Below are 27,067 nucleotides of genomic sequence, written 5' to 3' on the forward strand. Positions count from 1 at the left end.
AGTTGACCAAGAGGAGATGAGGACTGGACTGGTTGGAGAGGTCACTATATTCATACATGTTGCCATCACCTGTATACCGTCAGGATCCAAATGTATTTTAAGCATCCTTACAAACTGCATTAATTTTAAAAGTTAAAGTTTCAACAAAGAATCGGATAAATAATCACAGTGATGTATGTTCTGAGGGTTTTCTGAACAATGTAGAAAGCGATTTTTGATGTACCGTACCCATTGCTTGTGTAAAAAAAAACAACGCTTAAAAGCCGCGCATGCGCGTTCGCAGGCCCTGGTCCGCAAGACGAGCTGGTAAGAATATCTTAATTCCCTCAGACCTCATTGAGTATGTATCTTTTATAAATCTGATTTTATTAAATTAACGTCTGATTCCTTTAATTTAATGACGAATTACACACTATAATGGTTATCTTAGGTGGGAGTCTATTGCCTTTGTTGTTAACATAAGAAAGCGACGTCAAGAAAACGTTTGCTGGAAATATAGCCAATTTCTTACCTTCTAATGTAAAAAAATAAAAAATTAGGCTTATTTTTTCGCGTTCATGGGAAAATGTGGTGCACTATTATGTTCAAGCTCAGACGCTCAGACGGGTGTGTTATCGCGTATATCGCATAAATAAATGCCGATTGATTTGATATTAAATATGTCTACATTGCTACTACCCACTATATTTGCATAAATCGTTCATATTTCCCCTCAAATTCTTCAATGTCTGGAGCATTCCGCCATTTTTGCTAGCTATGGAAATACAGAGAATTTTGCAAGGTAACCAAGTCTGATTGATGTGCCGAGGTGAGACCACGATTATATCGTTTCAGTTTTAGAAGCAGTGATACGCGAGGAAATCACATTTAGGACAACAGTATCTATTTAGGAAGACACTGTGATGACTGTGTGTGTGTGTGTGTGTGTGTGTGCGCGCGCGCGCCCGCGTGTTTGTGTATGCTTGTACTTCTGCGTGTGCGCGCGTGTGTGGTTACAATATATCATTAGCTAAAATGAAGGTGGCCCGTGTCTGCGCCCGTTGGTTAGGAGTGAAAACGATAGCTAGCAAATGCCATGTTTTATAATAGATGAAGGAGTAAGTTCAGTAAAGCATGACATGATCTCCCTATCTTAGCCTGTTGGCAAACGAGGTCTGCACTATGTGTTGCACTAGCTGTGGCACAGGACTGGTTAATATTTCAATATTTAGTGTGAGGACAATCAGTTTTGAGAACAGGTGTGGTGTCAGGTGCTGTACTTTCTTATTTCATCAAAAAAATGGTTTGCATATAGTTTATAATATATCAAAATATGTTGCACGATTTTGTGGCCAGTTAAACGAAACCTACGCCACTGGTATATGTATCCTCTTACAGCACTTGTTCTATTGGAAAAAGGCCACCTAAAGTAGTACACTTCTTCAGGGGTAACCATTGAATATATATATATATATATATATATATATATATATATTGCACAGAGATGTAGGATTCAAAATCTCAACCTGACTGCTCAAACAGTTGAAGACATATAGGCATTTAAATAATTTGCTTCTTATAGCGCCACCTGTTGGCACAGATGTGTCATGTCTTGCGAGCATCATCAGAAGGCAGTACTGCACTTCTGTACCTTGTTTGGTGAGGATCGAGTGTTGTGTTCGAGTTACAGCTTTTTTTGTTGTTGAAAAATGGCCATACCCACAACAATTGATTAAGGTGTGGCGACCATATTGTTTTGAAAAGTCAACATTTAATTTTTTTGGTAATTATTGAGGCCGAGACTCCAGAGATTCTTTCAACCCTAATTTGGTAACAATAGGCCAAGTGACCCAGGCACAGCTCACAAAAGTAGCTTTTGCAAAAAATTAAATATGGCAGAAAATCTAAGATTTGCGTTGTCAATCAGCATAGTTATGATTAGACTTTGTTCAGAATTACCATTAAATTAAGGGCAGAAATTGTACATTGTAACAGAATCCTGATTATGAAACGTATTTTGAATAGCTTAGTGAAATGATCCATAGCGGCACCTTCAGTTTGCATCTGGGGACAACTGACAGTTCGATACAAAACCAAAATGAGGCAGGCAGATGAGAACCATAGCTTATTTACTGATTGTCTACATGAATGCCCTTGTGACATGCGTTCATCACTTGCTGTTCTGATTTCTGCGTGAAATGCTCCAAAAAGAGCGGGAGAAATCAGTTGCACCTCACAGATCTCAGCTCACACGTCACTACTTTTGTTAAATGAGCCCCTGGCTGTTCAGCTGCACATGAAGTGTCTTCCCCTGACTCAAGTCTGTGGGAATGCAACTTGTTAACTGGGGTGTGATAAGATCAGTGGCTGACATGTAATTTGGAGGAGAGTGCACTGTTGTCTGTGCTCTCCACAATAAATGGTGGAATTTGTAGCAGTGAGCACCGATGAAGAGAAAAAGCATTAAAAACATGAATGTTTGGGAATATAATATACTTTGGGTATAATGTCCTTTGGGTATATTGTGCTTTGGCTATATTGTGCTTTGGATATAATGTGTTTTGGATATATTGTGCTTTGGTTTTAATGTGCTTTTGGGTATTATATGTTTTACATGTAATCCATCCATTATTTATATCCACCCATTTATACTTTATATCTTGGACAGGGTTGCGGGGGGTGCTGGAGCCTATCCCTGCGTGCATTGGGTGAGAGGCAGGAATATACCTTGGACAGGCCGCCAATCTATCGCCGGGCATTTTGGATATAATGTGCTTTAGATGTACTGTGCTCTCATATAATGTCCTGGAGTGATAAAGATTGTAATGGACTTTAAGTGGATCCTAACTTCTCTCCACAGTGGCAGTTACTGGCGTCTGTCATGAGCGCCAAAGTGGACCGGGAGGTCCTGGCCGTAGGCAGAGATAGCCCTGCTGACTCTGTCCCTGACCCCACCCCTGACTCTCATTCGTCCAATGAGAGCCTGGTACCAAAGCCCCGCCCACAGACTACCGCTGCACTTATTGTCCCAGGTGAGGTGTATAGCCATAACCTGCCCTGTGTGTTATACCCTCACCATAACCTGCCCTGTGTGTTATACCCTCACCATAACCTGCCCTGTGTGTTATACCAACACCATAACCTGCCCTGTGTGTTATACCCTCACCATAACCTGCCCTGTGTGTTATACCCTCACCATAACCTGTCCTGTGTGTTATACCCTCACCATAACCTGCCCTGTGTGTTATACCCTCACCATAACCTGCCCTGTGTGTTATACCCTCACCATAACCTGCCCTGTGTGTTATACCCTCACCATAACCTGCCCTGTGTGTTATACCCTCACCATAACCTGCCCTGTGTGTTATACCCTCACCATAACCTGTCCTTTGTGTTATACCCTCACCATAACCTGCCCTGTGTGTTATACCCTCACCATAACCTGCCCTGTGTGTTATACCCTCACCATAACCTGCCCTGTGTGTTATACCAGCACCATAACCTGCCCTGTGTGTTATACTCTCACCATAACCTGCCCTGTGTGTTATACCCTCACCATAACCTGCCCTGTGTGTTATACCCTCACCATAACCTGCCCTGTGTGTTATACCCTCACCATAATCTGCCCTGTGTGTTATACTCTCACCATAACCTGCCCTGTGTGTTATACCCTCACCATAACCTGCCCTGTGTGTTATACCCTCACCATAACCTGTCCTTTGTGTTATACCCTCACCATAACCTGTCCTGTGTGTTATACCCTCACCATAACCTGCCCTGTGTGTTATACCCTCACCATAACCTGCCCTGTGTGTTATACCCTCACCATAACCTGCCCTGTGTGTTATACCCTCACCATAACCTGTCCTTTGTGTTATACCCTCACCATAACCTGCCCTGTGTGTTATACCCTCACCATAACCTGCCCTGTGTGTTATACCCTCACCATAACCTGCCCTGTGTGTTATACCAGCACCATAACCTGCCCTGTGTGTTATACTCTCACCATAACCTGCCCTGTGTGTTATACCCTCACCATAACCTGCCCTGTGTGTTATACCCTCACCATAACCTGCCCTGTGTGTTATACCCTCACCATAATCTGCCCTGTGTGTTATACCCTCACCATAACCTGCCCTGTGTGTTATACCCTCACCATAACCTGTCCTTTGTGTTATACCCTCACCATAACCTGCCCTGTGTGTTATACCCTCACCATAACCTGTCCTTTGTGTTATACCCTCACCATAACCTGCCCTGTGTGTTATACCCTCACCACAACCTGTCCTGTGTGTTATACCCTCACCATAACCTGCCCTGTGTGTTATACCCTCACCATAACCTGTCCTGTGTGTTATACCCTCACCATAACCTGCCCTGTGTGTTATACCCTCACCATAACCTGCCCTGTGTGTTATACCCTCACCATAACCTGCCCTGTGTGTAATACCCTCACCATAACCTGCCCTGTGTGTTATACCAGCACCACAACCTGTCCTGTGTGTTATACCCTCACCATAACCTGCCCTGTGTGTTATACCCTCACCATAACCTGCCCTTTGTGTTTCACCCTCACCATAACCTGCCCTGTGTGTTATACCCTCACCATAACCTGCCTTGTGTGTTATACCCTCACCATAACCTGCCCTGTGTGTTATACCAGCACCATAACCTGCCCTGTGTGTTATACCAGCACCATAACCTGCCCTGTGTGTTATACCCTCACCATAACCTGCCCTTTGTGTTATCCCTGGATTACATCACACCATAGGTCAAACACCGTGAAGTCTGTTTTGTGTGTTGTTTCTGACCTTCAGCGTGGTTTTTATAGGTCATGGCAATTGACAGTGACAATTCAGGATTTACTGGTAATATCGTTGCCTCTTGACACATGACAATTTTTTCTCCTTTCCATTGTAAATTTCAGTATGGCCGATGTAAAGCTAATGTCAAAAAAAGCCAGCCATCCCCTGATTCCTGACCATGCTAGGATGCATGCTGCTGGCCATATGCAGCTCCTTCCTCTTTTGACCTGAATATTAACATTATTACGACCCAAAATCCACCTCTGTTACAATAACCAGGTGTGCGGCAGTGAACGTAACTCTAAGCCACACCAACAATAAACACTGCTAAGAAAACCCAGTTGAGCACACTGTGAAACATGAAAAAGAAAAAGGGCATTTACTATGACAGACGCAAAAGGGAGTTATCTCTTCCAGAGGTGTAAAACACTGTATCAGCATATATACAAGCACAGCACAGGTTGCATGGCCTCACTGGTCAGCCAAAGTGCAGGTACAGAACCCTCACCTCTCTTTGAAAGTCCAGCCACAAATTCCTCACCGATGTTCCAAAATAGGAATTGAGTTCATTACTACTACCCATTGCAATCTGCGCTGTTTCCCAAATAATCTCCAGTGCTCAACTGATGTATCTTAACAGTAAGCGATCCAGCACGCTTGTTGTAGAAAAGTCATTAGAGTCTGGGTTATCACAGTTATCAATCTGGAGAATAGTCAGAAGAATATCAAAAGCTGATGCAGATTATCTGTTTATATAATTTTTTAAAATTCTGCTGCTCTGCAACATCCCTTGGTGTCCCCAGTAACCGGCATCTTTTAGTCTGGTTGCTAGGTGATGGTCAATGGCGTGCTCGGCTCCATGCATCTCTGGAAGAGGGTTGCCAGGCAACGGTGTGCGTCTCCTCTCCCATGCATCTCCCGCCCAGGATCTTCGCAACGGGACCATGACCCTAACCCTCATCTCCACCTATAGGGCAAACGGAGACAAACACAGCAGCACCCAAACCCAAACACAGAGCAGGGGAGACTAAAGAAACCAGAGAAATGTAACGCCCTTTAGTTAAACGCCGGGGAACTTAGCAACAATTTATTTTTTGTCAACCTCGCACACCCTGGATAAAACATCAGCCAGAACATTATCGCGTCCACTAACGTGCCGAATATCTTGATCACGAACCTGTAAATATACACTCTCTCATGTGCATAACGTACACTTCTTTGCTTGAACAAACTATTTTACTAGTGAGTCTAATGCCCTGGCCAAGCCAAAAACTAGTTTTACCAAAATAACAGAATTTGGAAGTATTAACATTTTTTAAACAGAATAACATGCAGCTTATTGAAGTAAATGTACACGTGTTGGCTGGCTTTTAAACAAAACTTCAGACCAAACCCTCTTAGATGGGGGAAAAATGTGCTCCCCCTATTTCTGGTATTACTCTTCACTTTTATTTTCAGTTGCCAAACACTAAGGTGCAATAGCCAGTTATTCTGGTAATGATTGTGATAGAAATTTATGACGACTATATTGTCGTGGTTCTGTATTTTCTGTTTCTGTTTTTCCCCCTTTTGGCCACCAGATGGCGGCACTTCAGTTTTGTGTTCTGTTCTACATGTTTTTTGGATTTTCTTCTGTTTTTGGTTTTTGAGTTTTTTGGAGTTGCCCTGTGTGGCATTTTTTGTTTGTTGTTTTGAATTTTTTGTGTAGTAAATGTCTTTGTTTAAACTGTCCGTTTGAGTTCCTGTATTTTTTCTACTCATTTTTTCTACGCGTTTGGGTCCTAACCCTCTTGTACGTGACATATATAGCTGTTGATGTTATAGTTATATTATCATCCCATCCAAACTTTCTAAATCTTTAAAGTAAGTCCCCTCCACCCTCACTCTCTGAGTCTGTAAAATCTTAAGAATGATTTTGATAATCATATTTTTGAATATAGTATTGAGGGCTTATTGGCGGTTGTGCTGAATGTGGGTTTTCTTGGAGGTTGTGTTGAATGAGGGTTTTATTGGAGGTTGTGTTGAATGAGGGTTTTATTGGCGGTTGTTTCTGTGTTGAATGAGGGTTTTATTGGCTGTTTCTGTGTTGAATGGGGTTGTTCCTGTGGGTGTAATTGTGGGGTCCCTCTCTCTCCAGCTGTCTCTCACGCTGTGGAGAAGGGGAGCCTGCCGCACGGCAGTCTGGAGGGGGCCAGAGGGGCATGTGACCCGCAGAGCTCCGCCCTGCTGCCCCAGGTGGGGGGCACATGCAACATCGTCCACGTTCTGGAGTGGAAGGAGGGCGTGGCTCTTCTCCCAGGTAGCAACCTGAAGGTGAGCAGCTGAGAGGGCAGGTATACAATCACACGCCTGCCTCTGTCCGAGCTCATGTATGCATAGAACAGTCTGAGGGACAGGCCCAGTTCCCTACATACCGCCCTGCACTACACTGACAGTTCAGGTCCACAGTCACACATTACCCCTCCCTCAGATCTCAAAGCATCATGGGATGCCTGCTTTTACTGCTCTGGTGGCTTCATCAGGGATGAGAGAAAAGGGCTGTGTGATTGATACCTGGTGTGTGTATTTTGCTATGATAACTGTTTTACAGGTGTGTGATTGATATCTGGTGTGTGTATTTTGCTATAACAACTGTTAGACAGGTGTGTTATCGATACCTGGTGTGTTTTTCAGTTTCGAATGAGAGACTGTGGCACACTGGAGGTCGTCAGTGATGAAAAGGTCACCTGTGTGGGACCTGTTGCCGAGGACACTGTGGGGAAGCAGGGCGTGGACCAGAGAGGACCAAGCCAGAAAGCAGGTAAAACCTCATGAGTTTCAAACCACATGACTCCATATGCACCATTTGTGATATAAATACTACTTACATTTTTTTTATTTCTCTCCAGCTTGGAATGCTGAGTCATTTTTATACTGTGAGTTTGCTCAATAATGTGACTCACGACTAAAATACTGAAATCCAGAGATTCACATTTTCAACACTATTCCTCTTGCCACATGATTAGAGCCCTTACAAGTTCTCTTAGCTTCCCTACACACAGTTTGCAAAGAAAACACACTGCATTTCACAGTATCTCATGGCAAAAGATCACTTACACTGAGGAACCAAATTTCTCGGGAAGAAGCTGATTTTATAGTCTATGACACTATTCTCAAGGCTGTGAATTTGGTAGGGCCCTGCACATTACATAATTCAGGCACTGAATACTGGAACTCTGTTGCCATGGAAACACACATACACATCAAAGTGCTGATCGCCAGACTTCTTTTATAGCTGACAAATTCTGCTACTCAGCATTCAAATTAATATGACTCACCTGTGTTGCTGCCTTTGTTATTGTGATTTAGTTAAATCAAAGTTAAAGTCCTTTTTTGATGCTTTTATGTGATTTTGTCCGACCCCTTTATATACACGGGTTGGATACAATCACAGAAACTCATTAAAAAGGAAATCCTCCAACTGCTGCTATCTTTCACTCCAGTATTATTACAGCAGTGTTATTTCCCGTATCTGTGTTTGTACAAATAAATGTTTGTGTGTATAAATGTGTGCATGAATGTTTGTGTGTGTGTGTGTGGGCGCATGAATGTCTGTGTGTGTGCATGAATGTTAGTGTGTGTGTGTGTGTGTGTGTGTGCATGAACGTTGGTATGTGTGGGTGTGTGTGTGTGTGTGTGCGCATCAACGTTTGTGTGTGTGTGTGTGTGTGTGCATGAATGTTTGTGTGTGTGTATGCGTGTGCGTGTGTGTGCATGTGTGTGTGTTTTGTATATCATACTGATAAGGATAAATCTCTTGCAGATGCGGGTGGTGCTGCAGCTGATGCTGCATGGGGTGTGGCGGGTGATCGGAAGACTGAGGACACCCCAGTTCGCTGTGGAACCTCAGAGCTGGGCACTCTGAGGACGTACGCACAGGAAGTACACACACAGCCAGGAAGTGAGAGGTGAGAAGTTGAGAATACAGCAGTGACCTAATGCATAATGAGGAGAACAGGCCATTCAGCCTGTCTAGAACATAAGAATGCATAATGAAGAGAACAGGCCATTCAGCCCATCTAGAACATAAGGACAAACCCTTAATTTAAGCAGGTAAAAATGACGATAGATTACAAGAGAGTGATCAGGCCAAAGGAGCATCCTATAAGATAGGTACCAAAGTTGCTTAGAAGGACAACATAAAAGACAAGATACTTAAAGTTACAATCTCAAAGATTTCCGTTTCGTTCTCTTTGGCGGTACCAATGGCGAGAAGCGGTAATTGCAGGTGTGTTTTTGGACCTCACTTCCCATAGATCCAACCGGATCCAACCAGTGTCGCCTGTGTGACGTCAGTCAGTTGGCACCTGGGCCACGCCAACTATTACACTTATTATTTAGGCTACTGAATAAAAATGGTTGTTATACAAGTAACGTTATGTACATACTCATTCATTGTCTAACTTTAGGTAACTTAAGCTGTCTTTACATTGCCGAGCCGGGTTAAAATGCTGTAGCAGACCTGGGGTAGAATTAGTGATGATCAATTTCCACAAACGTTCTTTATTCACCTTTTGCTCGGTATGAACATCTTTACACTGCAGAGAAGAATTTGCAGGATTCACTGTGGCTTGTGCAATTATGTATCTGGTGCATCATCATCTTGAATGATTGTTGTGTGATATTTTTGAAACAACTGCCTTGTTTCTGGTTTTGCTAGCTAAACTGTTCGAGAATAAAGCTGAGCTGGGTGTTAAATTGGCAATCAGAATAAGAAGAATAAAACAAAAACAAAGGAGATTAATCAAAAAAGGGCATCGAGGCTGAAGGAACATATGAGGAAGCGTAATAAAATAATAACAACGCTAATCCATACTGCCGTATTCTTATTTAATTTTCTCCAGCTTGACATCTTTACACAGAAATCAGACCCGGCTCTTCTCCACCTATACCCCGGCTTCTATATTGATGAACTTGATGGCAATGTAAATAACGGTAACGTTAAGGCCAGTTCGGATCAATGATTCGCAACGAGACAAAACGGTTTTAGAGTGTTGCAGAGAAAATTGCAGCGGTGTGAACTGGTTAGTTGCAGAGCGTTTGAAACCGTTGCCTGGGGTCTCAAAAGACCCACCTTGTCAAATCGCCAAGTGCAGTTTTAGAACATTTACAATCAGACGTCTTGGAATTTTGCATGTTGCATCCAGTCTCGTTGCGAATCATTGATCTGAACTGGCCTTTAGTTAGCTACATTGCAACGCTGCAACAAAGTAGCATTGCATTCGAGAGACGGTTTGCGAGGTCGGTACCAGTCGGTAGCGTTAGCTACCGTTTTTTCTAATTGTTAGCTGACATTAGATTGTGTTAATTATATTAGCTAGCTGGCTAACGCAACGTTACCTGATATGAGAGATGGATACTGTGCGCAACGTTGTCTAAACTAATGTTGCCTTTATTGACATGGTCCAGTAGCTAGCGTTAGCTGTGCAAATAGCTATGTAATTTAGTAACGTTACATTGTCATCAAATGTAATACGAAATCTACATCAACAAATAATATGACCTCTCATGTTACACAAAAACTTATTAGGGTTCCATAACCCCCCCACCTTTAACGCTAGCAGACACCGGAAAAAACAGTACGCCGCTCACACACAAGTGAGTTGAAGAGCAAGCCTGTTGCGTTAGCTCCGCCTACCCTCTCTGGCGGACCAACCACTGATGGGTGATAGAAAACGTGTTACTATCTATGCGCCGCTTGTGATTTTTTCCCGGGAATGTCGCCACAGACACCCAGTTCTTTAATCATAAATTATAATAATAATAATAATATTAATTAATATAATAATAGGCTCAATCACCACTGTGTTACCTAATTCAGCTATAGATAGTGACTTAACAGACATTTATTTTAATGAAAATATTCAAGATTATTACTTTAAATAGTATCAAAATTGCAATCTGAATCCATAAATGAATGTGCCTTCTGTGTTGGCTCTGAGGGAGGAGAAGATTATGGATGGGTGTGATTTTTGTGTCAAGTCTGAGGGAGGAGAGGATGGAGGGATGAATGTCCTTTCTTTGTCAGGGCTGAGGGAGGAGAGGATGGAGGGATGTATGTGATTTCTGTGTCAGTTCTGAGGGAGGAGAAGATAGAGGGATGAATGTGCTTTGTGTCAGGGCTGAGGGAGGAGAGGATGAATGGATGGATGTGCTTTCTGTGTCAGGGCTGAGGGAGGAGAGGATGGAGGGATGGATGTGCTTTTTGTGTTTGGTCTGACGGAGGAGAGGATGGAGAGATGAATGTGCTTTCTGTGGCAGGACTGAGGGAGGAAATGATTGAGGGATGGGTGTGATTTCTGGGTCAGGTTTGAGGAGGAGAGGATTGATGTGCTTTCTCTGTCAGGTTTGAGGAGGAGGGATGGAGGGATGGATATGCTTTCTGTGTCAGTTCTGAGGAAGGAGAAGATGGAGGGATGAATGTGCTTTCTGTGTCAGGACTGAGAGAGGAGAGGATGGAGGGATGAATGCTTTGTCAGGTTTGAGGAGGAGAGGATAGATGTGCTTTCTCTGTCAGGTTTGAGGAGGAGAGGATGGATGGATACATGTGCTTTGTGTCAGGTTTGAGGAGGAGATGATGGAGGGATGAATGTGCTTTCCGTGGCAGGGCTGAGGGAGGAGAGGATGGAGGGATGAATGTGCTTTCTGTGGCAGGGCTGAGGGAGGAGAGGATGGAGGGATGAATGTGCTTTCTGTGGCAGGGCTGAGGGAGGAGAGAAGGGGCCCAGGAGTCAGGGATCAGTGGTGGATCTGGAGCTGCTGAAGCCGGTGAAGAAGAGGAAAAGGAAAGACTTCCTGTGCCCGTCAGAGGAGGAGTCAGAGGCGGAGGGCGGGGTAAGAGGGGCGTGGCCAGCAACAACACTGCTTTGTTGAATCAAAAACATACATTCTGATCAGCACCGGAGTGATAAACAGGATGTTCTAATGAGCGCTGCAGTGATAAACAGGAAGTTGTTCTGATGAGCGCTGCAGTGATAAACAGGAAGTTGTTCTGATGAGCGCTGCAGTGATAACGTTCGAGCCCCAAAAAATTTCCATTCAAAAAGCTCAACAACAATGTCTCTTTACAAATATAATGACATGGTTATTTTTGGTATTTTCTACGAAGGTGCACTAACTGTGTATATCCATGCAAAGTCTCAACCAAAGCTCTCCAGTATTCTGGGGTGCAGTATCAAGATTGCAGGGAACTGACCCATATACCTGCTGGACACATTTTCCCTAAGTTTACATTACATTACAGGCATTTAGCAGACACTCTTATCCAGAGCGACTTACACAAGATTTTTTACATAGGATTTAAATTGCATCCATTTATACAGCTGGATATATACTGAAGCAATGCAGGTTAAGTACCTTGCTCAAGGGTACAACGGCAGTTCCTACCCAGGAATCGAACCTATGACCTTTCGGTTATGGCAAGGAACTGGGCTTGTAACCAGAAGGTCATACGTTTATTAATGTTCTGGGAATATTCTGTGAACCGGAAATGGCTGGCTGCCAATGTGTTTAACTGCATACCAGCAGGAGTATTGAGGACCCCCTGAAGGGATACAACCCTACAGTACATGGTCTTGCATTCTGTAGTTCACTTCAGATGTGTTTGCATGCAAGTTATACAAAATCGTTGGAGTAAAAACTACAGAGTTCACAAATGACAGTTATTACATTACTGTTTCAGTCACAACCGGTTGTGAGCTGAATTAGGTGATTTGTCCATAGGTGAAAGTTTTATTTGTTTTATTTTATTTCTGGGGGGGAGCCACACTGCTGGACCAACTAGTCTCGCGTAGTCAGACATGAAGTCTCACAAGCATACTAGCTAGTCTAGCTAACACTTCATATTAAAATATTGGGGATGACAAACCTATGCTTATGCATCCATCCATCACATCTTTAATTGTGGACTGAAGATTTGACCCAGTGAATTTTGTGTGCCATACAGACAAAATCGTGGCATGGTGACCTGATAACTTTTTGAACTGGCCTTACGGTGACCTGTCCTGGAGTTCATGTTTCATGTTAAGTCTCTCTCTCGTGTTGAGGTTATTTGGGAGGTTTTCACACATGTTAAATATTGCCAAATGTGTTTTATTCTGAAGGAGGAGAAAGCTGAGGACCTGAAGATCGACAGCCCGGCAGATGAGGGAGGACAGAACCGGCCAGGTGCGAAGCCGCTCTGCCGATATGTTACCTGTTGGTGGTGCTCACCTGGGCACACCACCAGTTAGCACCTGGAGCCTGTTATGTGACTTTCTCCTGTGGCTGATTTGCACCTGGAGCCTGTTATGTGACCTTCTCCTGTGGCTGATTTGCACCTGGAGCCTGTTATGTGACCATCTCCTGTGGCTGCTTTGCACCTTGAGTCTGTTATGTGACTTTCTCCTGTGATTGATTTGCATGTTGAATGCATAGGACTTACTGCGGTGGTTGATTTGCATGCTGAGTCCATAATAGGACTTACTGCGGTGGTTGATTTGTTTCGGATGGTTTAGCTAAATATACAGCATGCCATTTCTGTTGCCTGACACACACTCACACAGACGCACACAGATGTCCAGCAGAGAATCCGGTGACAGCAAACATGTTGCACTTAAACATCTTGTAAACTGGCCCAGTGTTTCATGAAAACAGTCAATTCTGGACTGATTGGCCTATTGAGGCCATTCCTGTTCAAAGGAGAAATTATATTCTCATACTCGGTGCTTGTCCTCCAAAGAATTACTTCTGACCCTGCGTTTAGTGTCATTCTTCTGATTACAGACGGCTTTAAGAAAAAGAACAGAATTCAGTACCCCAGGTACCACAGTGCAGAACTGCCAAGGACAATTAAAAATGAAATAAAATACAGGAATTTACATTTTAAAAAAGAAAAAAGAAAATGAACAATAAATGCAAATCATGCTGTTTTCATAGCGAAGTGAAATTGCACAGCATATGATCCACAAAAACAGTTGTTTGGCTTTTGATATAATATTAAATATTTGGACTCATTTAGGCCTAAAGCACAGAAACAGGACACCGATGTCGGGAAAATGTTTTCCTTGTTTAAAATGTTTTATTTTTTACCGTGCCTTCAGTTTTAGATTTTCTGTGGGTAAGGAACCAGTGTTGTGTTAAAGTGAATTTATCATTCTGGGCGTGGGGTCTCCAGGGCTCACAGAGTGTAAGAAGGAAATGCGGACGACATGGGCTCAATATCTTGAGGATCAGAAGGCTATTGCTGCCCCAGCCGAACTCTTCCACGAGGTATGTGTTTGAACTTACTGATTAAAATGGACCTTCTCCATTTAATTACATGTAACATAATGTTTTACTGTAACACAGCAGTCCAATTATCCACTGCCAATCAGGTCGGCAACTTTCTCACACTGTGACATCAGGACACTAATTCTGTACCTTGTGAGTTTTACGTAGACATGAAATACAATAGGGACTAATTTTGTTTTGTGTGAGTCTGACATTTTGACATCATGTACAATGCATGAAAATTCAGCACTTGTGTGACTAAGAGAGAAAAGTACCCACCCAGTACTGTGGAACAGGCTTTAGCCCCTCCCAGTACTGCGGACCTGGCTTTAGCCCCTCCCAGTCCTGTGTAACAGGCTTTAGCCCCGCCCAGTATTGTGGAACTGGCTTTAGCCCCTCCCAGTACTGTGTAACAGGCTTTAGCCCCGCCCAGTATTGTGGAACTGGCTTTAGCCCCTCCCAGTACTGTGGACCTGGCGTTAGCCCCACCCAGTACTGTGGAACAAGCTTTAGCCCCTCCCAGTACTGTGTAACAAGCTTTAGCCCCGCCCAGTATTGTGGAACTGGCTTTAGCTCCTCCCAGTACTTCGTCACTGACTTTAGCCCCTCCCAGTACTGTGTAACAAGCTTTAGCCCCGCCCAGTACTTCGTCACTGACTTTAACCCTGCCCAGTACTGTGTAACAAGCTTTAGCCCCGCCCAGTACTTCATCACTGACTTTAGCCCCTCCCAGTACTGTGTAACAGGCTTTAGCCCCGCCCAGTATTGTGGAACTGGCTTTAGCCCCGCCCAGTATTTTGTGCTTGTAACTGTTGTGTTGTCAGTCTCAGAGGGTCCCGCGGTCCAGGAGCACCTTCCGGCAGGGAATGAAACTGGAAGGAATTGACCCCCAGCACCCCTCCATGTACTTTGTTCTGACTGTGGCTGAGGTATGCTGGACACAGCCCGTCTCTCTCTATGAACGTGCACAAATCCATGCCCAGAAAAAATGAAATATAAATTAAAATGTATTACTCAGATAAATTTACCATGAAGATGGCATCTAATAGGAACATATGAGAAAGTACATAAACCTTATATTTAATGTAAGAATAATTGGTCTCTTTTCATAATAAAATTGGGGTTTTATTATGGGGTTACATACTGATAGTGGTGTTATACTCTGCCTGATAGAGGGATTATGCTCTGATAGTGGGGTTATACTCTGATAGTGGGGTTACACTCTGTCTGATAAAGGGGTTATATTCTGATAGAGGGGTTACACTCTGTCTGATAGTGGGGTTATTTTCTGATAGTGGGGTTATACTCTGATAGTGGGGTTATATTCTGATAGTGGGGTTATGCTCTGATAGAGGGGTTATACTCTGATAGTGGGGTTATTCTCCGATAGAGGGGTTATACTTTGATAGTGGGGTTATACTCTGATAGAGGGGTTATATTCTGATAGTGGGGTTATGCTCTGATAGAGGGGTTATACTCTGATAGTGGGGTTATTCTCCGATAGAGGGGTTATACTCTGATAGATGGGTTATATTCTGATAGTGGGGTTATACTCTGATAGTGGGGTTATTCTCTGATAGAGGGGTTACACTCTGTCTGATAGAGGGGTTATACTCTGATAGTGGGGTTATATTCTGATAGTGGGGTTATTCTCTGATAGAGGGGTTACACTCTGTCTGATAGAGGGGTTATACTCTGATAGTGGGGTTATATTCTGATAGTGGGGTTATACTCTGATAGAGGGGTTACACTCTGATAGTGGGGTTATATTCTGATAGAGGGGTTATTCTCTGATAGTGGGGTTAATCTCTGATAGATGGGTTATATTCTGATAGTGGGGTTATTCTCTGATAGAGGGGTTAGTCTCTGATAGAGGGGTATGCACTCAGTCTTTGAGACTGGCCCAGTTTCCTTGTTCTGTAGGTCTGTGGTTGCAGGATGCGTCTTCACTTTGACGGGTACTCTGACTGCCATGACTTTTGGGTAAATGTCAACTGCCCAGAGATCCACCCAGCCGGCTGGTGCGAACGGACAGGCCACAAGCTCTACACACCCAAAGGTCAGAGGTCGGAGGGCATAGGGCACAGGGCACGGGGGACAGGGGTGGAGCAGTGCTGACGATCCATGGGCAGGACGGTTACTGCTGAATTTACACTCCTCTGTGTTTTATGTTTTCCAGGGTGTAAGGAAGAGGAGTTCTCCTGGTCAAGCTACTTAAGGCTCACAAAAGCACAGGTCGCCCCGACAGAGCTGTTCGTCAGCCCTGGCTGTGTGAGTCCATGAAGCAGAGTCCTTACGCACGCGTGCGCTGCATGAAACACACACAGAAATGAGCGTGATGCTGAGAGGCGTTAAAACGCCACAAATTATTTGGGTAACAGATGTATATATTCTCAAATACAAATAAAGAAATACTTTTCACTTGTAGCACGGTGTATGTGTGAGTCATGGTGTAAGTAATACCATAGCAAACAGGGTATTACTGCTATTGAATCTTTAAGTGTGGAAATAATGTAATATAATAATAATAATAATAATAATAATCTTGATATAATAAATAAATCATTCAGTAATCACTCTCACCATGAGCACTGGCTGGGCCCTATAGAGCGGCTCAGTCAGTAAAGACTCTCACCACGAGCGCAGGCTGGGCCCTATAGAGCGGCTCAGTCAGTAAAGACTCTCACCACGAGCGCAGGCTGGGCCCTATAGAGCGGCTCAGTCAGTAAAGACTCTCACCACGAGCGCAGGCTGGGCCCTATAGAGCGGCTCAGTCAGTACAGACTCTCACCACTTATCTTCACCCTCCTCCCTCAAATATTAAACTAAACGGAGGAGGACTGAACGAGCCAAATGCGGCGGCCGCTTTGCAGCTCTGTTTCCCTCCGACCCGCTCTTCTGCGCCCGGCCGGGTTAGTGTCTCTCCTTTTCTCTGACGGACAGAATGGCTCTCTCTCTCCCAGCCTCTGCCCCGTACCATGGAGAGGAGCGCACCTTTAAGCACCTGGGCTGATTCGTTTCCTCAGCCCAGGTGTGTGTGCTCCCTCCACCTGTAGACATGGCAGAGACCATTTGCCACTCTCCGCTGGGTATATGCACATCCTTGGCTATTTAGTTGCCAGGTAATTTTTTTGGGTTTTCAGCGCCTCCTAATGGCGGCCTGGGGCTGCTCCTGCCCGTAGGTGGAGGTGCCCTGCAGTTTCGAGGTGGGGATGAAGCTGGAGGCCGTGGATCGCATGAACCCCTCCCTCATCTGTGTTGCCACGGTGACCGACGTGGTGGACGGCCGCTTCCTGGTCCACTTTGACAACTGGGACGACACTTACGATTACTGGTGGGTTCCGCGCGGGGGGAGGGGGGGGGGGGGGGAGAGAGCGCCCCGCAGCTCGCACCGCCGTGCGAACGAGCGCTCGTGTGACGTCCTGCTGTAGCTCTCTCATCTTCTGAATTTAGCGGAGCGTGTGTGCCCCCCTCCCTCCCTCCAGGTGCGACGCCAGCAGCCCCTACATCCACCCCATTGGCTGGTGCCAGGAGAGGGGCCTCCCCCTCACGCCCCCGCAAGGTGAACATCAAGCACCTGCCCACAGCCTTACTTACTTACATACATCCAGTCAGGCGTAGCAGGATACCTGGTAAAAAAAAAATTTCAGCATTAAATCAACATCTCTGACTGAGTAAATTTCAAACCGATAGAGTTCATTTTACACTGACAGAGCGACTTTTACTCTGACTGAGTACATTTAATCCATATTAGAGTTGAATTAAAACTGAGATTGTCTCTCTTCTCGCCAGACTACCCAGATCCAGACAGGTTTAACTGGCAGAAGTACCTGGAGGAAACAGGCTCCACAGCTGTGGCTGCAGAGGCCTTTAAAGTGGTGTGTACCCCTCTCTCTCTGAGCTCAAATCTGACATGTTTAAAGTGGTGTGTACCCCTCTCTCTCTGAGCTCAAATCTGACATGTTTAAAGTGGTGTGTACCCTTCTCTTTGGAGCTATGCTGTTGCAACCTTCTGGAACCCTCTGAAGTGAACAGCCAGCTGTATAAATGGACTGATGTAATAAAAGATGTACACTGAGGAGGAGAAGAGCGCCTGAGAAATGTACTCGGTGCTAATTGGTAGGACTGAGCATACCTGCCCCTTAGGAGTGAACTAAAAATAGAGAGAGAGAGAGAGAGAGAGCCTGTGTGTGTGTGTGATTCTGTGTGTACGAGTGTGTGCGTGTGTGTGTGCGTGACTTTGTGTGTATGAGTGTGTGTGCGTGTGTGTGATTGTATGTGTATGAGTGTGTGTGTGTGTGTGTGTGCGAGTGTGTGCACGTGTGTGCATGACTCTGTGTGTTAGAGTGTGTGCGTTAGAGAGTCTGAGAGGGAAAGCATGTGTGTTTGGGGCAGAGTCTGGGTGATAAGTAGTGTGTGGGTATTTGTGTGGGGGTCACCAGTCTCCTGCTGTCGTTCCAGCGGCCGGCGCATGGCTTTCAGGTGCAGATGAAGCTGGAGGCGGTGGACAGGCGCAATCCGGCCCTGGTGCGGGTCGCCACCGTGGAGGAAGTGGACACCCACAGGATAAAGGTCTCTGTCCGCGTGTTCCCTTCAAGGCTCTGACAACGTCAGGGGTTGCCGAGCAGCTCACTCTGTAAAGGGACTGTGATGCTGTACCAGAGTGCTGCTGTGATAGCATCACACTGCTGTTATATGTACCAGAGCACTGCTGTGATAGAATCACAGTGCTGTTATATGTACCAGAGTGCTGCTGTGCTAGCATCACACTACTGATATATGTACCAGAGTGCTGCTGTGATAGCATCACAGTGCTGATGTATGTACCAGAGCACTGCTGTGATAGCATCACACTGCTGTGATATGTACCAGAGCACTGCTGTGATAGCATCACACTGCTGATATATGCATCAGCTCATTCTGCAGCTAAAATATGCACCTTTCAGTGGTAGGAGGTAGCCTTATGTTTTAAATTATACGTTGACTGTACAGTGCTGTTTACTGCACCCCCTGGCCCCTTTCAGATTCACTTTGATGGGTGGAACCATGTGTATGATGAATGGATGGACTCAGACCACCCGGACATCCACCCCGCTGGCTGGTGTGAGCAGACAGGCCACCCCCTGAAATGGCCTCCGTATGACTCCAGTACCCAACAACCCGGTAAACGCTCACCCCTCCTGTTCTAAAGCTAACACACTAACACCCTCCCCATATCGCTAACTCACACCCCTCCTGTCCTACCGCTAACACACTCACACACTAACACCCTCCCCATATCCCTAACTCACACCCCTCCTGTCCTACCGCTAACACCCTGACACACTAACACCCTCCCCATGTCGCTAACTCACACCCCTCCTGTCCTACCGCTAACACACTCACACACTAACACCCTCCCCATATCGCTAACTCACACCCCTCCTGTCCTACCGCTAACACACTCACACACTAACACCCTCCCCATATCCCTAACTCACACCCCTCCTGTCCTACCGCTAACACACTGACACACTAACACCCTCCCCATATCGCTAACTCACACCCCTCCTGTCCTACTGCTAACACACTGACACACTAACACCCTCCCCATATCGCTAACTCACACCCCTCCTGTCCTACCGCTAACACACTGACACACTAACACCCTCCCCATATCGCTAACTCACACCCCTCCTGTCCTACCGCTAACACACTGACACACTAACACCCTCCCCATATCGCTAACTCACACCCCTCCTGTCCTACCGCTAACACACTGACACACTAACACTCTCCCCATATCGCTAACTCACACCCCTCCTGTCCTACCGCTAACACACTGACACACTAACACTCTCCCCATATCGCTAACTCACACCCCTCCTGTCCTACCGCTAACACACTGACACACTAACACCCTCCCCATATCGCTAACTCACACCCCTCCTGTCCTACCGCTAACACACTGACACATTAACACCCTCCCCATATCCCTAACTCACACCCCTCCTGCCCTACCGCTAACACACTGACTCACTAACACCCTCCCCATATCGCTAACTCACACCCCTCCTGTCCTACCGCTAACACACTGACACACTAACACCCTCCCCATATCAAGGTCCATAAAGACATGGTTTGGTGAAACTGTGTTGTGGTTGTGTTGTGGTTGTGTAACGGTGTGTGGCAGGTCCCAGGGAGCCGCCAGCCGCAGGACAGACCAGCTTCTCCTCCCTCACCTGTAAGGGAATAACTCACCCCAGAAGCACCAAGTACAGCTTTCACCACAGGTCAGTGTAGTGCCCCCTGCTGGCTGCTCACTTCTGCTTCTACTCCTCTGACATTTTTTTCACTGAAAAAAATTATTAGTTGCATGTTGTATTTTTAACACTGGTTTAATTACATTTTGGTTATATTTGTATCTTTATTATGCCATCAAACTTTCAACACTGCAAAAATCAATTGAAAGCAAGAATATACCTTAAAAGATTTGAGATCAAAACTTTCAACGCACAAATGAAAAGAGCATCACTGAGAGTAAAAGTTCTGAGAACGCGACAAAAGGTTTTTGCTCTCAATATAATATATAATATTATTATATTTAATATATAATATTTCTTCATTGTAGTTATCAGTGAACTAACAAATAGTTTTGCTATCAGTTAACGAATATTTGATCTCCAAATTGTAAGGTATATTTAGCTGTCAATAAAATATTTTTTGATTGCAGTATCAAAAGTTTTGATTGCATAACATAATAAAGACACAAATGCAGCTCCGTAGTTCAATAAGTAGCCATAGTCATCCACTAGTATTTTTATGTATATGCAACTAAAAGCCAATAGAATTCCAGTGAATTTGACATGGACATACATGTATTTCTGCGCGTAACCACCCTGGGAGTGCGCTTTCTAAAGTGTGCCTCAGGCTACTCAGCACCTCTTTTAAAACATTTCTTCAAACAGGAAGTGCCCCACCCCGGGGTGCGACGGCTCGGGTCATGTGACCGGCCGTTTCACAGCGCACCACTGCCTGTCGGGCTGTCCCCTGGCTGAGCGCAACCAGGGCCGGCTGAAGACCGAGCTGCCCGACGCCGACGCGCCCGGAGGGAAGAGGAACCTCCTGGTGTTCGGTCAGCGATCCAAGAAGTCTCGTTACCATGGCAGGTAACCAATGACAACCACATCACACCACATCATTGCCGTGCCAGGGTGCTGGCAGGTAGGAGCTGAGAGCCTCAGTCTTAGGGATGGAGAGCGATGTTCTGTGCTTGAAAACAGTGAAGAGGGATTTCATTGCTGTCAATCATGTGATTTTTCTTATTTCTTTGTTTTTCTTCTTCTCTCAGGATTGGACGCCCACCCAAATACAGGAAGGGCCAGCAGCGGGCTTACCAGAGTGAGTAAGCGCTATGCCCAATGCTACGGGCACCAGAGAGAGATAGCGCTATGCCCAATGCTACGGGAAGTGCCAGAGTGAGATAGTGCTATGCCCAACGCTATGGGCAGCGCTAGAGTGAGATAGTGCTATGCTAAATGCTACAGGCACCAGAGAGAGATAGCGCTATGCTCAACGCTACGGGCAGCGCCAGAGAGAGATAGTGCTATGCCCAATGCTACGGGTAGCGCCAGAGTGAGATAGTGCTATGCCCAATGCTACGGCACCAGAGAGAGATAGCGCTATGCCCAATGCTACAGGCACCAGAGTGAGATAGCACTATGCCCAATGCTACGGCACCAGAGTGAGTGTGCTGCTAAGTTATATATAGTGTGTGTGTGTGCTGGGTTATATATATATTGTGTGTGTGTGCTGATGGGTTATATATAGTGTGTGTGTGTGTGTGTGTGTGTGCTGCTGGGTTATTTATTGTGTGTGTGTGTTGCTGGGTTATTTATTGTGTGTGTGTGCTGCTGGGTTATATATATATTGTGTGTGCGTGTGTGTGCTGCTGGGTTATATATATATTGTGATTGTGTGTGTGTGCTGGGTTATTTATTGTGTGTGTGTGCTGCTGGGTCATATATATATTGTGTGTGTGTGCTGCTGGGTTATATATATATATGTATTGTGTGTGTGTGTGTGCTGCTGGGTTATATATAGTGTGTGTGTGTGCTGGGTTATATATATATATGTGTGTGTGTGCTGCTTGGTTATATATATTGCGTGTGCGTGTGTGCTGCTGGGTTATATATAGTGTGTGTGTGTGTGTGCTGCTGAGTTATTTATTGTGTGTGTGTGTTGCTGGGTTATTTATTGTGTATGTGTGTGCTGCTGGGTTATATATATATTGTGTGTGTGTGTGCTGCTGGGTTATATATATATATATATTGTGTGTGTGTGTGCTGGGTTATTTATTGTGTGTGTGTCTGTTACTGGGTTAATTATTGTGTGTGTGTGTGTGCTGCTGGGTTATATATATATTGTGTGTGTGTGTGTTGCTGGGTTATTTATTGTGTGTGTGTGTGTTGCTGGGTTATATATATATTGTGTGTGTGTGCTGCTGAGTTATATATATATATATATGTATTGTGTGTGTGTGTGTGTGTGTTGCTGGGTTATATATATATTGTGTGCGTGTGCTGCTGGGTTATATATTGTGTGTGTGTGTGTGTGCTGCTGAGTTATATATATATATATATTGTGTGTGTATGCTGCTGGGTTATATATATATTGTGTGTGTGTGTGTGCTGCTAGGTTATATATATTGTGTATGTGTGTGTGCGCTGCAGGCCTGTCTGCGGAGGCCGTGTACCCCTCGCTCTTCATGTCCGCGCTGTCGGCTCACCCTGACCGCTCTCTGTCCCTGTGCTGGGAGCAGCACTGCAAGCTGCTGCCCGGAGTGGCTGGAATCCACTCCAGCAAGGTGGCTGGCTGGACTGTGGAGGAGGTGAGCACTGCACAGTCCTCACCCGACTGAAACCTGCTCCCCCAACTGAAATCTGCTCCCCCGACTGAACCCTGCTCCCCTGACTGAAGCCTGCTCACTCGACTGAAACGTGCTCCCCCAACTGAAACCTGCTCCCCTGATTGAAACCTGCTCACTCGACTGAAACATGCTCCCCTGACTGAAACCTGCTCCCCTGATTGAAACCTGCTCACTCGACTGAAACATTCTCCCCTGACTGAAACCTGCTCACCTGATTGAAACCTGCTGACCCCACTGAAACCTGCTCACCCGACTGAAACCTGCTCATCCAACTGAAACCTTCTCCCCTGACTGAAGCCTGCTCCCCCGACTGAAACCTGCTCCCCCGACTGAAGCCTGCTCCCCTGACTGAAACCTGCTCACTCGACTGAAACCTGCTCCCCTGATTGAAACCTGCTCACTCGACTGAAACCTGCTCCCCTGACTGAAACCTGCTCACCCGACTGAAACCTGCTCCCCTGACTGAAACCTGCTCCCCTGACTGAAACCTGCTCACCCCACTGAAACCTGCTCTCCTGACTGAAACCTGCTCACCCGACTGAAACATGCTCCCCTGACTGAAACCTGCTCACCCGACTGAAACCTGCTCACCTGAATAAAATCTGCTCACCCCACTGAAACCTGCTCCCCTGAATGAAACCTGCTCATCCGACTGAAACCTGCTCACCTGAATAAAATCTGCTCACCCGACTGAAACCTACTCCCCTGACTGAAACCTGCTCACCCCACTGAAATCTGCTCACCCGACTGAAACCTGCTCACTGACACCTCACAGCTTTATTTTCCAGTGTATCATAGTGGTTAGTATTATAACTCTGAGCTGGGACGCTGCCATTGCACCCTTGAACAGAGGTGCTTAACCCGAATTACCTAAAAAATCCAGCTATAAAAGGAATGTATGTAAAAATGTAATCCGTGTAAGTTCAATGTCTAATTTGGTCTATTTCCCGATGTTTGCTTGTACACTAACTCATGGATAACTTTAAAAATTTGAATTAAGAAAAGGTTCTAAAATAGAAAATAATTGGGACAGTCAGCCTGTTCCGGGTGCCTTTCCATGAGCTTTTGAGTGTGGTGAACTGTTCAGGTGCAGGTTTTATTAAACTGGGAATTCCAAATTTGGAGAAAATTGAAAAAAGTATCTGGCCAAAAAGTTGGATTCTGTTACATTATGCAAACTTTATAAAGTTTTTATCTCCATCTACTCACTGTTTATAGATATCTGGAAGGTGTGGTCAACTTTTCACTGCTTAAAGGCCAGTATGTCAAAAGAATCATTACCAATCTTTTTACCAGTCAAATTAGTGGCATAGTGCATAGTTTTGTCCCTCTTAATCCAAATGTGGTGACTATAGAGACACCTGGTGGACACTCAGCAGAATGCATGTTAAGAAACCAGGTAGAGACAACTCATGGTTATACCTCTAATTAATCATGCTTACTCTTTCATCTGTACTAATAAATATGTAAAACTTTTTTGACAGGTCTTTGGTTTTGTTCAGAACCTGACTGGCTGTGAAGAACAAGCTCGTCTGTTCAGAGATGAGGTGAGAGCCTAAATGGAACAGAAGGCTTATTCGTCCTTGAGCAGAATTAAGGAGGATTCCTACTCTGTTCCCATCCATGGTATATTCTCTATTGAATGTGTGTCCAATCCTGTTCTGTTCCTCTCTCAAGCTAAACTGAGCAGTGGGCGTGTCTCCACAGATGATTGATGGAGAGGCTTTCTTGCTGCTGACTCAAACAGACATTGTCAAGATCATGAGTATTAAGCTGGGGCCAGCTCTGAAGATCTACAATGCTATTCTCATGTTCAAGAGCACCGACGAAGGCCTGAAGTGACTTCTGGTCTCGCCCAATCCCACGGCGAATAATGTGCCAAACCCCGCCTCCCTCCCACTCCCCCACCTGGTGTCGCCCAATCCTGTGGCGTGTAATGTGCCAAACCCCAGCTCCCTCCCACTCCCTTGCCTGGTGTCGCCCAATCCCGCGACGAATAATGTGTGAAACCCCACCTCCCTCCCACTCCCTTGCCTGGTGTCGCCCAATCCTGTGGCGTGTAATGTGCCAAACCCCGCCTCCCTCCTACTCCTGGTGTCGCCCAATCCTGTGGCATGTAAAGTGCCAAACCCCGCCTCCCTCCTACTCCTGGTGTCGCCCAATCCTGTGGCGTTTAATGTGCCAAACCCAGCCTCCCTCCTTCTCCTGGTGTCGCCCAATCCTGTGGCGTGTAATGTGCCAAACCCCGCCTCTCTGGTGGTCGCCCAATCCTGCGGCACATGGTGGGCCAGGCTCCTCCTTTTCCCTCCTCTGTGTGTGTATTGTTCAGCTCCTGTCAGAGAGAGAGTGAGAATGGCACGGCCATATCGAGTCACATCTGTACTGAGCCTGACCTGCAGGCTGTGCCATACGTCCCTATACATTTGCATTCAGCAAGGTGTGTTTTTGACGCACTCACAGTGCAATAGAAAATCAGTGTTAAAAGTATCTGCAGTGATTCGGGACTTATACTACAATAATGTAGCCAAACAATACAACATTCACAACAGTTTGTGCTTTTCTTATTTTTCTGTGCCATCCTCAGACAGGGCTACTTGGGTCATTCCAGAAGGACTGTCGGTTGTGTGGCGAGTTTTTCAGAATGCGTTTCTTTAAATTTCTCTAACGAGTTACAGTTCTTTGTATTTCCTCAGTTTGATCATTTAAAAAAGAATGTTCGCCAAAATGAAATTTGCAAAACATTTCTGGGCCAAAATTTTTCCAGCTTCCTTACATTCATAAATAGAATGAATGAATGTGTAAAATGCGTATCGACGTGTCGCAGAATTCTCGGGCAGGACTCTCTCTCTGAGGCGCACAGACTGTGTTGAGATTCGCAGTTCTTGGGTCACAATGTCTTTCAAACCATCAAAAACAATAAATGTACTGTTGAAGATTTTGGGGTCAGAGCTCTGTGCATTGAAGCTCAGCATCTAATAAGAATTAAGAATGTACCTTAATTACTGTATACAGAATTTACAGGTATCCCTTTATATCAAGGGTTCCCATCCCTGGTCCTGGAGAGCCGCAGGGTCTGCTGGGGTCCCCGGCCCTGGTCCTGGAGAGTCGCAGGGTCTGCTGGGGTCAAACGCAAAACAGCAATGAAGTAATCGCAATCCACAAGTACTGAGCAAAATCCTCAGAGCGACTCTCCACCAGCGAATGGCAAACCGTGTCTTTTTCAAACCGAAAACCCGGAGACAAAAATGGGCAATCTGACAAAGAACCGGAGGAAAATCAGGGACACTCACACAGCAAATACAAAGAATGTAAACACAAAACTTACAACGAGGTCGTAACACTATATATATACAGACGGGTAACAAATTTAAAGGAAAAACCAACATAAAGTGTCTTAATAAGGTGTTAGGCCACCACGAGCTGCCAGAACAGCTTCAATGCATCTTGGCATAGACTCTACAAGTCTCTAGAACTCTACTGGAGGGATGGAACACCATTTCTCCAAAAGATATTCCCTAATTTGGTATTTTGATGATGGTGGTGGAGAGTGCTGTCTAACATGTCAGTCCAAAGTCTCCCATAGGTGTTCAATCAAGTTGAGATCTGGTGGTTGCGAAGGCCATAGCATATCATTTTGACACTCATCAAACCATTCAGTGACCCCTCATGCTGTGTGGATGGGGGCATTGTCATCCTGGAAGAGACCACTCCCATCAGGAAATGTTTCATCATAGCATAAAGGTGATCACTCAGAATAACTTTGTATTGATTTGCAGTGACCCAGTCCTCTAGGGGGATAAGTGGACCAAACCATGGCAGGAAAATTCCTCCCACAGTGTAACAGAGCCACCGGACCAGCTCACTGTAGGCGACTAGCATTCAGGCCCGTTCCATCCTCTTGGTGTACGCCACACATGCACTCGCCCAATTGTTGAGAGTACGGTGAAGGATGACTCATCTGACCATAGCACTTTTGTCCACATCTCGGTAGACCAGTGCATATGGTTTTTGCACCACTGAACTCTCAAATGTGCATTTGTCTATATAATGAGGGATTTCTGCAACCCTACTATAATATCCCTCTACA

The 27,067-nt window shown here is 45.4% G+C and overlaps 1 protein-coding gene across 6 annotated transcripts; it reads left to right on the plus strand.

Moving 5' to 3' along the window:
- Positions 1–182: 182 nt before the first annotated feature.
- On the plus strand, positions 183–25,915 carry l3mbtl1 (L3MBTL histone methyl-lysine binding protein 1). 6 transcript variants are annotated; one of them, XM_035380610.1, is made up of 23 exons: positions 241–306; positions 2,648–2,687; positions 2,840–3,011; positions 6,922–7,097; positions 7,458–7,584; positions 8,587–8,731; positions 11,525–11,657; positions 12,926–12,989; positions 13,978–14,072; positions 14,897–15,001; positions 15,996–16,131; positions 16,252–16,343; positions 17,255–17,406; positions 17,558–17,634; positions 17,865–17,950; positions 18,534–18,644; positions 19,097–19,235; positions 20,245–20,344; positions 21,020–21,220; positions 21,403–21,452; positions 22,784–22,941; positions 24,465–24,527; positions 24,688–25,915. In XM_035380610.1, exons 3-23 carry the CDS (start codon positions 2,861–2,863, stop codon positions 24,820–24,822), a joined length of 2,496 nt encoding a protein of 831 aa, XP_035236501.1. In that variant the 5' UTR covers positions 241–306; positions 2,648–2,687; positions 2,840–2,860; the 3' UTR covers positions 24,823–25,915. The 6 variants fall into 6 exon arrangements, with proteins under 6 accessions (XP_035236504.1, XP_035236501.1, XP_035236506.1 ...); XM_035380615.1 differs by having other exon boundaries at positions 24,658–24,759; XM_035380611.1 differs by having other exon boundaries at positions 285–340.
- Positions 25,916–27,067: the final 1,152 nt, after the last annotated feature.

Source organism: Anguilla anguilla, chromosome 11, assembly GCF_013347855.1.
Source record: "Anguilla anguilla isolate fAngAng1 chromosome 11, fAngAng1.pri, whole genome shotgun sequence".
In the NCBI taxonomy this organism is placed as follows: domain Eukaryota; kingdom Metazoa; phylum Chordata; class Actinopteri; order Anguilliformes; family Anguillidae; genus Anguilla; species Anguilla anguilla.